This window comes from Frieseomelitta varia, unplaced genomic scaffold (assembly GCF_011392965.1).
Source record: "Frieseomelitta varia isolate USP_RPSP 00005682 unplaced genomic scaffold, Fvar_1.2 scaffold_230, whole genome shotgun sequence".
NCBI lineage: Eukaryota > Metazoa > Arthropoda > Insecta > Hymenoptera > Apidae > Frieseomelitta > Frieseomelitta varia.
Window position 1 is genome coordinate 1 of NW_025109958.1, and position 17,654 is coordinate 17,654.

Below are 17,654 nucleotides of genomic sequence, written 5' to 3' on the forward strand. Positions count from 1 at the left end.
ACGGAAAAAATCAGTGTTTAAAAGAAAATCATTGGTATAGGTGCTTATTACAGGATTCTTGACAATCTGTACAAATAAAACGTTTTCATTTTTTTAACGTTTCATTTTTTACTCTTTTATTAAGAAGAACAATTACTTTGTTCAAGAATTTTTAATTCGTAAAGACAAAAACATACACTTCGTCACTTTTCTTTCCAATAAAAATACTTAGTAAAAATATTCCATTAGAAATTTCTCTCACAACATTTTACAAACAATCTTTACTACTTCTTTTATGTTGTAACAAATCTCAACTACATGCTACAATAACATAGTAAGTATAATTAATTTTGTAAACATCATAATAATATAATCTATATAAACTAGTAATATTAATTATAATATTTATATTATATAATTTAATATTATAATAATTATATATAATAATTATATTATATTTATAATTATAATTTAATATTATAATTATAATTATAATATTAAATAATCTTTCCATATATTTGTTTTTAGTAAACTCTCGGCTAATCAAGCGCAAAAGTTAACGAAAAACGTATAAAGTAACAAATAGTATGTTGAAAGAAATAAACACGAATGTGTTACCTCAGGGTCCTGAAAGAATAGGCGAAACCGAAAGTTTAGCCGGAAATTTAGCTTTTAATCCTGGCCCGTAGGGATCGGCAAACTTTCCTCTCGACAATTCCGCTCAGAAATTACGCGACGAGAAGGGAAGTCCACACAAAGTAACAACCTAAACAAAAACGAAAAAAGAAAAAAAGAAAAAGTAGATCCACACCCTTCTACGATTGAACTAAACACTTTCCACTCCACTTTCTTTTCTTCTTTTTCATCCTTCGTTTCTTTTCTTCTCCCTCTTCGTCTCCTACATCCGTAAACGTAAAAATTCCAAACGCTTTAATAAATTATGCAACGCTTCATTCTCACGTTCAATCAAAATTCACGAATTTTTGTTGTTACCCTCATTTCCAAAGCAACGCGCTTCGTAAGTATTTTTTCCCTCCTTCAGAGTCTTCGATTAAATTTTAACCTTGAACGTCGCACGATTACGAATACCTAATTAATCTTATCACTTTCTTTTCTTTTTCACGGCGCATGTGAATGCACGAGTTGTAAAAAAGTATGTAGCGTAATTCAATGAAAAAAATACTTACATTATATAGCGTGAATATAAACAATAAGAATAACAACAATATATTGTCATTTTAACTATATTTTAATTGTATTGCGTTAATTGTGTTATTAACTAAAGATAATTAACTTAATTAACTACGTTGACAAAATTTGACTTCTAAATTCTGGGACAACCTGTAAAATATTATACGCTAGATTAAAAAGTACATTTCGAAATGAATTTAAAAGAAAGAGGTACGTCGAACCTTAGAGGGAAAAAAAAAAAAAATGAACGAGATACCGTTGTCGAATACAAATTTTCGTAATTATCGGTTACATTGCAACGAGTTGGATAAATTTACGTTTTTTTTAGCCCACCAGCTGGCGAGTTAATTGCCGCTACTGTTCTTCGCGACTTTTACTATGCACACACGTACACAGGCTTATCAGACCCCCCGTCTAATGCACTTATCGTCCACCTACACGCGTACACGCGTGCGTCAAGCAACGACTATGCCCTCGTTTCAATGGCCATTAATAGTTTCGAAATTTGATTGTTGCCGGTACATAATGGAACATCAGGAACCCCCTTTGATATCCTGGATCGATTGAACGATTTCGCAAATCAGCACAATCATTCCTATCGTTGAGATCTTAAACGCGCACGTATTCGGATTGTATGCGAAATTTCTGTTAAAAATAAAGTTTAGAAAATGAGTGTGAATGCAAAGACAACAACATTTTATTTTATTTTCTTGAGAATCGTGAAGCGAGGAAATGCTTTTAGAGATGATCATTATTTCATAAGGATTTTAGGAGAGAGACTGGATAGCAGAGTATTTTAAAGAATGAAATCCAGTGGACTTTATTTTCCTTCAGAGTGTCTTAAGAAATAAAATCCAGAGAATTTTGTTTTCCTCATATACAAAGTTATGTAAAAAAAAAGTGTATTTAATCTGAGAATTTCATCCTAAAATCAATGTGTACTGATTTTAAATCCAAGGATATTCAATTCTAAATCTCTCCAGAATGTATATTTCAATTTAATCAGATTTCTCTTATATTTGAAGATATTTTCATTCTCTTAATGTTTCTTTCTCCTTTAAATTTTAATTCTGAGATATATGTGCACGTGCCTTTTAAAATACAAAGTGCATAGTATACATGTACTTTGCACATTAAATGATAATACATTTTATTACAACGTTACTAATATTACTTGCTAATATATTCTATTATTAGTACTACTTATTCTTAGTAGTGATATTACTTTTTAATATATTTTATTATAATACACTGTACAAGCAATATTATTAGTATACTATTATAATATACTGTAAAAGTAATATTATTAGTATACTATTATACACTGTACAAGCAATATTATTAGTATACTATTGTCGTAACAATTCTTCTCTTGTTCAAATAATCTTTAAAACTATATATATGTGTATATTTCAAAATTCTTTTGTCAAAAACAAAGGAAAAACAATTCACGTTCTCAATTACCAAAAGAAAAAAACGTATCCCATGATATTTGAACAAAGCTGTAACTTCGACTGTAACATAAAAACTTTGGATAAGTCTAACATGATTAAAGCCTACGTAAGCAATGACGCTGTCTACGTAATACGACGTTAGCACTTTCTGAACGACTATCCTGAACGCTTGGCCCAGCAAGCTCATATATACGATTCTCGGGAATAGATGGCCTCATTGCATAGACGTGGTGCGTTACCAGCAACTGGATCAATAACGCCGCTGACAGACTTAGCTGGATGTTCGGAAAACGTGGTGGTGGAAGAGAAACAGGGACGTAGGTATTAAGTTTGAAATATCTACAGGCACCCTTCGTGTCAAACTGAAAACGATAGCGTCTTGATTTTTTCGTGCAAACTATCCTAGAAGATTACGTGAAACAATCTGTTCAATTTTCAATCCGAAGAAGGCTCCGTCTTTATACGAAAACTCGAGGAAGTAACATTAAAATAATTGACGTCTGATGAATAAAAAAAGGAGATATGTTTTTGGTTTTGTGCATGGTATTCATTGAAATTGTGAAGCAATTGTTATTGCAATTGTTAATAATATCGGATCATGTTATTTTGTGCAATAATTATTCTGTGTTAGTAATCATAGATTGTTTGTTATTATTTTTTTACTTCTGTGGAAATTCATAAATTTTTTAAACATCGTGTAAAATATATGATATTTTCTACTTTCAATTTAAACTACTGTGAAAGATCGTATCGATTTACAAAGATGTGTAAAAAAAAAACCCTCATAATCAATGATCGCTCGGACATCGCCAAGCGCAGACTGATTCATGTCGACCCTATCCTCGACTTTTCTACTACCCCTGTCGTCTGACGCGCATGCGCAAGCGTTTCCCGGTACACGAAAAATACTACCCATGTATAAATTTAAATCATTTCAGAAGATTTACAAAATTCGTATAATTCGATAACAGACAAATGGTTAATAGACGATAGACAAAAAGTTGGACCAAAATCATCAAAATTACAATACCAAATGCGTAACTCATAAAATTAACAAAATAATACAATCCCATATTCTACGTAAAGCATCCCTTATTTTTTCACTAGCATGACGAAATCGAAATTTCTTACTCGCAACACAACTTACAACATTCGCAATTTATTTACTGCTGTTGCTCTAATTAACTTCACCGCGACACAAGTCGAAACTTCGTCAAACTTGACTGAAAATCTTATGATGCCATTACTGAACGTGGCTCTGATCGAATTTAACTTCTTGGGTAGAGTCGAGGATCCTTGGAGAGAAAATACGCTCCTGCGAGTTTCAAAGCATAGTCCAGATCGAACAAGGGTAGGAGGTGATACATATCGCTCGGTCACGAAATTTCGAGGCCCTTAAAAGTAGAATAAGGAGAACAACAAGTCATGGAATCATAGGATTGAAACTTACCTGACCGATGCTCTTTAGTTAATTATGAATTTCATTGTTACGGTGACTTTTTTTTTACGTTCCCCTCTTTTTTCGTTGGCCCACGGAAAATCACACGCAGGGATCAAGGGACACGTTATGTACCGTCTGATTGATCAATATCGTACTACTGTGTGATGTAATATTGCCTAACGTGTTATACCGGGTGTCTTGTAAAACTATAGTACCGTCGTATAATATAGTACAGAGTATAACGTTCCATAAAAAAATTGACGATTTTTTAAAAATAAATATTGGTAATATATCAACAGAAGAAAAAAATTGACACGTATCCTTCTATCTTCCGTAATTCATGCATAGAAATTTAATGAGAAAAGTTCGAATTTTTGAAAATTAAATTGTTTTGAAATTTAATTTGCCGATGCACTATTTGAAAAAAATTTAAATAAAAATTAAAAATGTAATATTCTTACGATAAGCCCCAAGATATTTCAGTGAATATAATCTAAACATTAAACTCTCAACTTCGGCAGCTATTCTCATCTTCTCAATATGAACGATTGCCAATAAAAAGAAGAATGTGTCTTATATTTTTTCAAGCATTATCTTACATATAAATTTCATTGAAAGCACCTAGCACATGACACATATTCAAAATTAATTCTTTTTTAAATTTATATATATTATATTATATATATTATAGTAAATTATATTAGATTTTATTAATATAAATCTATTTAATGATTATTAAGAATTGTAATTAGCAAAATGACAAAATAATATTTATATGTATCTTCATAAGGATTCTTTCCTTTCTCTTCTTATTTGTTATTGCAAAATGAATTGCAACAATTTTTTAAATAAATATTTCACTATAGTGCGTAATGAAAACGGATATCAATTAGTATGTTTATCCAAGGATTACTCCAAAGATATTTTTACAAGCTACTTATCGTGAAATACTATAGATGACCGAATTCCCGGGAAATAGTGATTACTCCTGACCCAGTTTCCGACGCGAGGGTTGAACCAGTTTTTAATCGTTATTCAAATTTGTTCCACTTTCGAACGCAAGAAAATATTCTCAACGATCCGATAAAATCCTTTCAACTGGACACTCATCGACTGAAAATTCATCGACAAAAAGAAAAGAAAAAAAAAAAAGAACAGTAACAAAATGATAATTAAAATTTTATTTTATTCGCATAAATTACAATGATCGTAGTTTACACAACGTTTAGAATCTCTAAACATAAAACCTTTGATAAAATTCACTATATTACTAATACTGTAATAAACTTCAACATAAAATTACATGTGGTGAAATTTCAGATCTTATCTTTTATTAGATATATTACAATTTGTTTATTTATACAAAACTATTTCTATTATTGTCTTCTTTCTCTTTTTTTCTTTATAACATTTGTGACGTTGCTAACGTTTCTTTTTCTAAATAACTCAACTACCATCCCCTTCTAAGAGATCATAGAAATTTTAAGATAAAAGCTGGAAGTTGTTAGTAAGACTAACAAAAAATTAACAGCTATTCGCTTATTATGCTAAAATTAGTATTAAATGCTTCATTTCATACCGATAACATTAAGAAATATCCATTTTATCCATCTTTCAAATTATTTTCTATAAATGTTTCTACTTTAAAAAAGATCAATTCTTTTATCCTTTCTATGTCCTTCTATAAAATTGTACGAATTTTCAAATATTAACAATAACACATAAATCTTATCTTAAGATTCGCAGTGTCTTCGATCATGTAAGAATATCTTGATCACCGGTGAATTGTACTTCACATTGTCTCTCTACGAAACTGTCACAGGAAATACCCCTAATCTTATTTCATCAAAAATTTCTAAACTTTAAGTCGTACCAGTGTCGTACAACACGATGCACTTATCTCGATAAAACTAAACTTCTCATTTTCAATTTTCTTCTACGTCGGTAAGGGCCACGCGAAATTCTCTTTAACTCTTAAAATTAAAATTAAAAGTGAAATTTCATACCATCGTTCTCAACATTTCACGCTTCTCATTCAATATTCAAACATGACATTTAAAACAAAATATACTGGAATAACATCTCTTTGTTATTACTAATATTATTTGTAAATATTATAAAAAATAATTTTTCTATCTTTCATCCAATATATATATCAGCCATAACTTGCTCGTTTTTAAAATAAAATTAAAAAAATATACTGAAATATGAAATTTCACCCTCTGATATACTAGCTTCTAAGAATTGAACTTTTCTTACTTTTCTACCTAAAATTTACTTCCTACAATATAACTACTTTGTTTCACCCTACTATATAATTTATAATTTTTACTCTGACCAATATCTCAAATTTCCGGATGAAATTATGATGCAAGGCTGGTTTTAAGGCCACACAAAGCTTTAGTACTGCTAATGTACCATGTAATATATTAATTATCGAGGAAGAGAGTATTTATACTTATGTATAGAAAATAAAAAGAATTAATAATTAAAGTTACAAAGTTATGAAGAGAGTTTTGCGTAACCCTGCACTTGAAAATAATTCTCTTTACGTTGAACGTAATCGTCAGAGGTCGAGAGTAGTATTAGATCCATGATGATAATCCTCATCTAACAAAGGCTCTTGTTCCACCATCGTGCGAACTGTGAACAGAACTATTCATGCATACCAACGAATAAATACATTTATATTCTGCGTGTGCGAATATCTTGTTACCATGTAGATTAAGCAAAGAGAATTGAAATCCCTTGTTAGGTATTTCACATCTAATATCCAAATTATAGTAAAACACAAAAGTAAAAGATACTATCTCTTTTCAAGAGAAAAATGAAAAAATTATTTATTAAACAATAAAAATATTTAAATGGATCGAGATATTAATACGTTATTCGCACAAGCTCAAGTAACATGTTATATACTAGATATAGTAACACATTATAATACTACTTAACATTAAATAAATTATTATGTCCAATATTGTAACAGACCACGCATTACACTAACCAAAGCACGGCAATCAATGAGAGCAATTTTGATCAAGAATATACTGTAATCAAGTTTACACTTGTGTTTTTTGATAAAACTAAAATAAAATAGCGTAGAGTTGATAAAAATCTTTCTTTCTTCATACTTGATAGCATTTCGCAGATACATACATATATCAAATAACGACCGTGTTCAGAAAATTTTGCTTGGTTTTTTGTAAAATTTGATAATTAAAATAGTTTATATAATATAAATTAAAATATTGGAAATATCATTTAACATCCTGAACGCGTTCGACAAGACATTACGGCAGACAAAAGAGACAAGCAGTCATGCAAATGCAATCTTCACATGCCATCAATTCTTTAGTTGCAAATGTTGTACATATATTATCATGAGTATTTATAATAAATAATTTATTATATTAAAAATAAAATGTTTAAGCGTCAATAAAATATTAAAAGCACATTAATTCTTCATGTATTTTAACAATGAATTACGCACTAATATTTTTTATGAAACATGTACTTTGCTCAATGATCGCATTATTATTTTACTATATTGTTCAATCATTAGTTTGTCTATATTAAAAGCTAAGTATTATTCATAAAATAAAATTTATGGATTAATTGGAAGTTAAGATAAGATTTATAGATTAATTAAATTAAAAATTAAAAAGGATATGATTTTGTGTATTATTAATTGAAATATGTGAAATACAATATTGATAACTTGATAAAATACAATTTGTGTAAAAATTCTACAAACATGCTGAATAATAATGCGGTTCAAAGTAAAACAATTTTGCAAGCTATTATTGATTGATGCCACTGTAAAGTTAATTTAAATATTGTTAGAATACCACTATAACAATAACAAAGAACAATACAACGCTTAAAATAAAATAGAATAATGCAGCATGCGAATTAGTATTTTAAAAGCTTGTAAATGTATATTTTTTGTTTAAGAAGCAAGATTTAGAATCTATTTGAAAGATCACCTTTGCAAGCCATTTTGGAAGGATTAAAACATATTAAATTTGAAGATAGGAAAATGGGAAAGTAATTCCAAAGATTTTGATCATTATACCAAGCTTTCTCCAATGAAAACGTACAAATAAAAGATAGCATGTGATACGAAAATTATTTATCGGAAAAGTAGATTACATTTTCTGAACAAAAACCAAGATATGTTACATTAGATTATTAGATACATTATTTATTTTGTCAGGCAAATTTGTAAGAAAGCCTCATAGAAATATTGTCATTCTGATAATCTCGAACGATTTAGTAAAAATTCAAAACTTTTGTAAAACAATAAAATTATATAATTATAACACTCTATAATGAAATATTTGAACTGAACATTATTTAAAACTTAGTTTCTTTTCATGCACAGTGATTAAATTATTCGTAATCATATTTTTAAAGAAACTATTTCCTGAACAACTTTCAATATTTTTTACAATATAATGTAGTGAAAGAATATGTTTTTATATTTCAGAAATATGTCACTAATCTGTCACAGTGTTTAACTTGTAACAAATTCAATTGAGATATATTACTGTAATGTAAGATCTTTCTTTTTAATTAATATACTTTAAATTAATGTCAAAATAACTTTTAATGGACTACGTTGCAATTAGCTTTGAAATTATGCATTACGATGCACATTTATACAAAATTTACTTTCCATTAATCATAAAGATTATGTTATAAGAATCTAAATATGTATATTTACTGCATGTAATTAGCAGCAGTTTTTTTAAAGATTATTATCTTTCATAATTGATATTGTTGAATCTCTATATCATACTTTTTGTAAAGAAAAGAAAATAGATTTTACAAATATGCCGTACTAAATAACACAGAAATAATATAGAACATTAAATAATATAGAATCTTAAATAAAAATCGTTTGGCTATTTTTACTTCTAACTGAAAAATTATTTTATATAATTGCAATCATAAGCGCATATAAGGCCACAGACCTGAGCTGAATGTAAATCATTATAAATTAAGAATATAATGTATCAATTTACATATCTACTGCTTAAGTAATACGTATATTTCCTGTGCTATGTACTTTTCCTTGTACACTTCCTTATTCGTTACAAACCGATGTTCACTAAAAAAAAAAATATTTCAAAACACAAAACGATTAGTCAGTAACATTCCGTCAATTCCTTATAATTTTTTAATGATATAAAATTGAAATTATTAAAACAAAAAAAGAAATAAGAGAAGTAATAAATTGAATTTCATTTCATTAAGTCAAATGAACTATCTTTGGTAGTTTACTTATACTATAAATTTTTTGTAATTGACTCTAGAAATGTTACATTATCTTCTCAAACTAGATTTATAATTTCAAAGATATAAATGGTTTGCTTTTACATTCTATATGAGATCATGGCTATGATATTGCAAACAAAAAATAATCAGTATTATTAAACACAACCTCTAGGAAATAAACAAACAATTTTATTTTTTTTTTTTCTTTTTCTGAACGATTTTAAGTAAAAACTAGTGTCTTTTCTAAATTCGTTCAGCATCTAAAATTTTCCTTGTAATCCAAAAATCAGCAAAAACTTTAGTACAAACGTTCATTATAACTGCATTTTTGTCAAACGAATTTCATACAGTTATTAACAAATAAAAGTTGAATAAATCATTCACATTCTCTGATTTAATTAAATTTCTATAATACTTATAACAATGATATAAAGTTACTTAAAATTTATTCATGTTTTTTTGCTATCTTTCTGTAATAATAGTTATATATCACTTCTCATATTTATATTATGTTGTTTCGTGTATTTTAATGCTTTCACCGATTTGAATCGTAACTTTAATCACTAGGTACATGATGATATTTTTTTTTTTTTCGTCGATAACAAAATTGATTGCAATCGACGACAAGCAGTGAGAAACTTTTAATCAACATGTTAGTGAGACCTTTTGTTTTTATTCAATACTAATCAGATGTGGCGATTAGAAATTAATGTGATAATAAATGAACTGTACTATTTTGAACTTTGTACATATAATGGTGTGACAAAATTTATCAAATTTTTATGTTTTCTTATGTTAACTCTCCTTTATACAAAAAAATGAATCATACAGCGCATTCATTATCACAAGTAAATCCTAGTGATGTTTCCTTTGCAATCTGTTACGTTGAGACCTATTAGTACCATTTTTTTCAGCTGTATTAGAAACCAGACTCGTTCGATGATCTCCTAATGGTATCCTAAATAGTTTGATCTTCATATAATCGCAGATTTCAAGGCAAATTTGAGTATTATATCGTAGTAAATCCAGAGTAACCCAAATCTAAAAACACATATAATCGTAAAACATATATAAAAATTGATATTTCAAAAAAATTAAATAAAATTTTTCTAATAAATCTTGGAAGACTTACAAGACACAACCAAAGAACATAATACTCTTTGATGAAAAAATTGAAATATTGATTCAAGAACAGCATCGCTGGTCCAATCAGTGAACTATCTAAATATTCCATTTCATTCTTCGTCATATGAGCAACCTAAAATAATAATTAACAATATTTAAAAATTGGACAAGATAATTAGTATTTAAACTTTATTATATACATACCACTAATCGATTGGTAACTTTAGCTGCAACCATTCCGAATGCAAGTATATACAATGCAGGATGATTTTCATATACGTGCTCAGCACTTTTTCTATAAATTATAAAAGCTGGCACTACCACAAAAGTAAATGGAATAATTGGGGATAAAACTGATGTTCCCTGAAATATAATAAATATTATGACAATATCGGTAATCAATAAATGTACAAGAGAAATATTTAAATACTTTGGAATACACTTTACAAATGGAATATTTAAATTTAATATTTAAGTATTTAATATTACACAATACAAAGATTACCTTTAAATATTCAATCTCTAAGAAAGAAAATATTATATAAACTTTATATGCAAAAATTAAGCACTATAATTTTTATAAAAACTTTGTGTAATGTTTCATATGTTTCATTAAAATCTTATATTTTCACTAAACCAATTTGCTACCAACTAACTATTATAATGACTATGTTTCCAAGATCCACTAAAATGCAAAGTTTTATAAACGTTAAAAAAAGCATCTATTCATAATAAAGCACGATTATATCAAACGTAGAAAAATATAAAATTTTCAGCATATACAACTAAAAAAAAAAAAACAATCTGTCAATATGTGAATTCTAAGTCTAGTACACATAATAAATACAATATTCTAAAGACTTAGTTAGTTGCAGTAAAGCATATAGTAACTAAAATTATTATATTAGTTATCAAAATCACTTAAAATCCATGAAAATACAAAATTATTATATTAGTTATATAAAATTACATACGTCTAGAACCCATGCAGTTTGTTAAAATGGTGCAAGGAAAGGTGCAGTCAATGGATGGGAGCATTAAATGGAAGAAGATATGTATAATGTACCAATACAGACTCTTAAATATTTAGGAAAAGGTGTTAACCAGAGTGAAAACAGAAATACAGTAAACAGTTCTGTGTGATGCTCTTGCAAATTTTAGACCCACACAAGTGACCTAATAAGACCTAAAAATGACCTAAAAATCTGTTCTGTGCCGCAATCCCACAATAACATTATTAGAGTTTATTAATTTTTTAATTTGATCAAAGAAAAACAAGTATTTTTTTCATCATAATGTCAAATATATCAGACAATATATATTAAATAATAATGTTCAAGATAGTTAATATTTTGTGCTAATGTATCACATATATCAGAAAGGAATATTCTTTTATAACATATGGGCCTAAATCAAAATAAAATGCAAAGTGCACTACACAATGATTTTATTACTTTTGAACTGACTTACTGCGACGGTGGAGCCATTTTTTCCGACACCACCGGCAAGAATGACGGATATGCTGCTCTGTGCAAGTAAAATAGCGATGCCCACAGCAGCCCATAATGGAAACACCTTGACCTCTGTGCCAGTGTATGGCAACTGTGCAAGTCATACGAAAAATCTTTTTATTAATTACTTTCAAACATATCTTTAACATATTTTATCACATACCAGTAAGAACTTTTTGCTCTTGAAACAATTTCAAATTTTCAAAATATTATACATTAAATAATTTGCATTACTGCAGAAAAAGTCACAATCGTTTAGTAAATTTAATAAAAAAATTTTATATTTCTTAATTTCACATAAAACCTGTTTGTTTTTTAATCTAGTAAAAATTCGAAGAAACAAATTCATTCTTCTTTATCTTTTTCTTCTAGAGAATTAAAAGAATGATATTATTATTGTGCAATAGAGACAACTAACAATAAGTATTTATATCCCAATAAGTATTTATATAAGTAGTTTAAATCCCAAAACCGCAGCTATAAGCACCTAAATAGAATGAAAGATAAATCTGCATGAAAAAGATTTTGAGAGAATGTTGCAATATAAGCTGATTTTTTCATAGCCTGCATACCATATAGAAATTATGCACTATCTAGACAGTAGTCTAGAATAGTCTAAAATAAGTAAGTAAAATGAGAGTAGAAAAATCTTGTTACTATGCTACAGTGACAAAGATATGAGAATTTATATATACAACGGATGAGTTGGTATTTTTGAAACTTACTGCAATTGTGGAACCGTTCTTTCCAATCCCACCAGATTCAAAGATTTTACAGAACTCAAGGAATACATGAATGTAGCCTGCATAAAATAATACCGCTACGTAGTTACTGAATGTGCCTACACCAAGCAGTGGCATCTAAACAAATGTACAAAATCTCGCTTGTTATAAAAATTGTAGAAATGCAATTAAAATTTAACCTAAGTTTACTCTGTATCTTATTTTTATCCTAAGTAACTCTCACTTTTTCAATACGAGTACACAACATTACATTAGGCACGAGGAAGCTGCTTCTTTTCCTGCGTTTCTAAGTTATTATATTATAATAATTTAAAAAATTACATTTTGAATTAATAAATTATGTTCGTGATGCAAAATATAAATGTTATATTAAGTTATTTATGTGTGTGCTTATTCGTTGGAGCTAATGCAAATTTTTTTAATGGTTTAAATTATGTATAGTTTTTAGCATTTTAAACTATGAATCAAAACCATTAATTTTGAGGCATATATGTACATTAATAACAAATTTATATATTTAAATTATTATTTTGACAGAAATTGTTTCAAAAGCATAATTCCAGGTATTAAAAGTAAATTGAATTTTTATACATAGCTTTTTATAATAGAAGAATATGTCCTAAATATTATTTCTTCACTATATCACAAGTTTTAGTAATACTTTTAGTATATTTTCTATGTGAATGAATTTGATGGAGAATTGTAGGTACAAATGCGAGTTACAATGCATTTATGATAAATGACAATGTGATGCAGGAAAATAAGAAAGATTTGGATGAAGGAGAACAAATGAATATGAAAATAAAATGCATATTATAATAAATTCCATAGCAAAAAAGATAATTTCATAAGTGCTGCTCCTCATGCCATGCTTCTCCCATTTCGATATTTCCAAACACGAATGTCTAATTGACTAACTTACAGCCACAGTTGAACCATTCTTGCCCACTCCTCCGGTGAAAATCACCGAAAAGATGAAATATAAGTTTGCCACTGCACAAATTACTGTCATAACTCCTATTAAATACTTAAACATAAAACCATCTATGTATGGTATCTGTAAGAAATAATCTCATTAGACTCATGCAAAAATATTTTAAAATTTTTTTTCATAAACAACATGAGTCTTGAGATAAAAAATATGGAACTCACTAGAAATATTGGTCTTTTCTTATTTTTATGCACTTTTATTATTTTAATGCACAAAGTGAAAATCTTTAAATTAGAAATTAATTTTTTAACTATTACATCTTATTTAAATATTATTTGCCTTTCATTCAGTTCATAAATTGATGAAATAAATGGAAAATATGTAAATAAATGTAACTCACATACATACACAATAATCTTATATTTGCATATAACAAATGTAAGAAAATTATGATACAGACAATAACGAAAGTAGGAAATAACATCTAAAATACTTCGTGGAAATAACATTGAATGAAGGTTTAAATGAAAAATCATGATGAACTTAACATGAATAAATAATAATCTTATGTACTCAAAGAAAAGAATGAATAATTGTGTTCTTAATATCTTACACAAATTTATAATACTGTAACTTTTTAAGTGCAATTACGCAAAATATTTACAAACTCTTTCAATTTACTGTAAAACTTATTACTATACCTTAGAAGCAAGTTTCTGTTATTAATAAATAAATTTAATACTAAACAAGCTCATACTTGTTTAATGAATTAAAGACGAGGAAAGAATATCCTATGACTATCAATTGCTTCATTTTACAACCTTAGTATCTCAAATCATTGATGATCAGATTAGTCAAATATTTTAAACATAACATGTTTTTAAAATTAAGTTATACTATTGATTGACATAAGATATTCTGAAATTATATAAATGTGAAATTAAAAATATTATTAAAATTGGTACAACCTCCATCATCCATACTTTTGGCCCAAATATTGCAGAAATAAGGTGAATCGTTATAATAGTAAATTGCGCTTCTGTGACATCCACTTTGCCAAATCTTAAGGAACCTGTTTAAAAATAATGACACTATAGTACAAATATGTTTGATAAAATTATCTTTATTAATATAAATCTCTTACCTGAAACATATGTCTGCCAATGTGCACAATAAAAGAGCGTCATGGCACAAAAGCATTGGAAAAACATCCATGTTGGATAGTATCCTAATTGTACTGCTATACATGCTGATAAAGCAATAAAAACTAGAAAAAGAGAAATATAATTTTTCACCCATAACAATGAAAACTTAACATAAAAGTCAAATAAGTTTATCAACTGAAGTAATATACCAGTTGATATGGAGTCACACCCATGATCAAATAGTTCACCCAATGGTGTAGAAGTCCCTGTTCTTCTAGCCTGTTTGCCATCTATGGCATCTAGACTTTGATAAATGAATAAACCAAGCGCAGCCAGGAAACAGGTCCATCTAGGTGGCTAAAATAATAAAGTAATGTTATACTCATATATATAAAAGCGATATTATATCTACGAATGGATTTAACAAGTATACACGTTAGTAACTGTTCTTTCCTAAGTATATAAGTTTATATGAGCATCACACATATACAGTTACACTATTTTATACAAAATTTATTTCAAAACGATAATTTTATGTTATGATAAAGGAACTACACAATATTTATTCCATTTTTTACATTTATATATGGAATATCCATTGGATCTTCATGTTCACAACTATTTACACTGTCATCTGACATAATGATATTTTAACACGGAAACTAGATTGTATAAACGATACCTCGGTTTTTGCATCTGGACTATAATATACAAGGACTAAAGTGGTTGCGATGTTGACAATCAGACCCACGATGGTGATTAAATTGGGTGCAAGCCAAAGTGGGACTCTGCTAACAAGCCAGTCCCACCAGGGTTGAAGAAATCCATCCAAAAGACTATTTGTTGTACAGCTATATTTATGCTCACTAAGACGTTTTAATTGTCCAGGCGACAAAAGCTTTTCCTTATAAAACTGCATAGTCATCAATGCTTTAAAATACAATGGCTAACCATAACAACTAAATGCTCGCGAACATGTACGACATCTCTTCGCATTCTGTTGTACCCGGAACTACAAAAAATCAACAAAAATACTATAATTTCGTATTGTTTTAAAATTACGTCACCATCAGTGTACGTTGCGAAATAAGAAATTTCACGAAGAGAATTGTTATATATTAGAATATTATACAATGTTTATTAATGATATTAATCTTATAAATTTTAGTTTCGACACGTATGCGATTACTATTCAAAATTTTGGCGCGAATTTCTTTAATTATATTTCATCTCCGTATCTTTTAATGAGAAAAATATCTTCGGTCTCCTCTGTTATATTTACTTCACTGTTTTATATGTGTTTATAATTTTAAATATTGTTTTTGGAAATTCTTAAATCTTTAAGTTACCAGATTTAAAGTAGTCAAAATCATGGCGGCGCTTGGTAGTTTTAACAGGCTGTTTAATTTCGCTACAAATACTTGTGTCAAACGGATTCTTCCAACTTCGACAAACAAACAATATTATCTAGGTTTGTCAACATTTTTTACATAAAAATAATACAAGATTCGCTTGTTCCTTTTGTACGAAATTTTAGGTTATATAACCTTATTTTTGATTACTGTTATTTAAAACACGTTGTATTAATAGCAGTTTTTAAATGAATAATGTCACAATGAATGATTTATAATTAACATTTCTTAACCATATATTTATGCATACTTATTGATCTATTTTATTATATAAAATATACACTATTTTAGTATATTTTGCTATTAGGTTATTTGTTATTGTTATCATTAACAATATTAAATGTTTATAGTAATATGACGTAAAAATTAATAATTCAGAATAAATAAATGACAAGCAAAATATACAAATAAAAATTATCATTTGTCATAGGATTAAAACTACAACAGATAGAAGTAGCTGGTTATGCCACTCGTAAACAACCAATTAGATATAAATTACCTTGGTTTAAACCAGAGCCATCATATCAAGAAGAAATACCCGAAGAATATGAAGAAAAAAAAGAAAAGGCAGCCGCTGGTAATTTTATCTATTAGATATATAAGTATTAAAACATATAACTTTTTTTTTAATTTTTAGACATAATCAACAAAATTAACAAACAGATAGCTACCAATCAAGTTGGTCGCTTATTTGCAGTCATATACTTGTGTGGAACACAATTTAAAATCACAGAAAATGATGTTATAGCTATTGAGGGCCATTGGCCACCTCAACCAGGAGATCAACTAAATTTGGAAAAAGTATTATTGGTTGGTAGTAAAGATTTTACACTCATTGGAAGACCTATACTGAATAGGGAATTGGTGTCGGTTAATGCAACTGTAATTCAGAAAACTTTATCCCACACAATTACTCGTTTTCGAATGAGACCGAGGAAACAGTTTAAGAGAATAAATTGTAAGCATGACATGATAATTAACATTATAATCAAAAAAATTGTACAACTTTTCCGTTAACAATATATCTGTTTTACAGTTACCAGAATACCCAGAACAATGTTAAGAATAAATTCTATAATTATAAACGGGGAAGTCGACAAAAAGAAAGAAGTTGAAGGTCTGGATAGAATATATTAAACGATAAATAGTATAATGTATACAAGTCAAATGCATTTTTTAATCAATCCTTTAAAATAAACTTGCTGTTAATGTTAATTCAAATTTATTTATACAAAATATAGTAGATAAAGAAAGAAATACCTAATAATCTTAAACATACTACCTTAACATTAACTGCCATAAAGATCATTGATGGATCATACTAGTAGTAAAGTAGGTATATATATATTTATTATAATAAATAACATTTTCAATGATAATATTATAGTAACAGTACAAAGTTCTAAATTGAATAATTTTATTCGGATAACAATACATCAGTT

The 17,654-nt window shown here is 27.9% G+C and overlaps 2 protein-coding genes across 11 annotated transcripts; one reads left to right on the forward strand and one right to left on the reverse strand.

Annotated features, from left to right (window-relative positions):
- Positions 1–5,231: 5,231 nt before the first annotated feature.
- LOC122527711 (cholinephosphotransferase 1) lies at positions 5,232–15,830 on the reverse strand. Of its 9 annotated transcripts, none has more exons than XM_043652110.1 (11): positions 15,483–15,830; positions 15,010–15,157; positions 14,800–14,922; positions 14,624–14,727; positions 13,647–13,781; positions 12,707–12,841; positions 11,941–12,072; positions 10,675–10,833; positions 10,478–10,603; positions 10,248–10,386; positions 5,232–6,708 (listed from the first exon to the last, which is right to left on the reverse strand). In XM_043652110.1, exons 1-11 carry the CDS (start codon positions 15,723–15,725, stop codon positions 6,632–6,634), a joined length of 1,521 nt encoding a protein of 506 aa, XP_043508045.1. In that variant the 5' UTR covers positions 15,726–15,830; the 3' UTR covers positions 5,232–6,631. The 9 variants fall into 9 exon arrangements, with proteins under 9 accessions (XP_043508045.1, XP_043508048.1, XP_043508049.1 ...); XM_043652111.1 differs by lacking the exon at positions 5,232–6,708 and adding an exon at positions 8,183–9,178 and having other exon boundaries at positions 15,483–15,829; XM_043652113.1 differs by lacking the exon at positions 13,647–13,781 and having other exon boundaries at positions 15,483–15,829.
- Positions 15,831–15,918: 88 nt separating this feature from the next.
- LOC122527712 (39S ribosomal protein L21, mitochondrial) lies at positions 15,919–17,393 on the forward strand. 2 transcript variants are annotated; one of them, XM_043652121.1, is made up of 4 exons: positions 15,919–16,003; positions 16,643–16,789; positions 16,850–17,170; positions 17,249–17,393. In XM_043652121.1, exons 1-4 carry the CDS (start codon positions 15,934–15,936, stop codon positions 17,347–17,349), a joined length of 639 nt encoding a protein of 212 aa, XP_043508056.1. In that variant the 5' UTR covers positions 15,919–15,933; the 3' UTR covers positions 17,350–17,393. The 2 variants fall into 2 exon arrangements, with proteins under 2 accessions (XP_043508056.1, XP_043508055.1); XM_043652120.1 differs by lacking the exon at positions 15,919–16,003 and adding an exon at positions 16,088–16,271.
- The last annotated feature ends 261 nt before the right edge of the window (positions 17,394–17,654 follow it).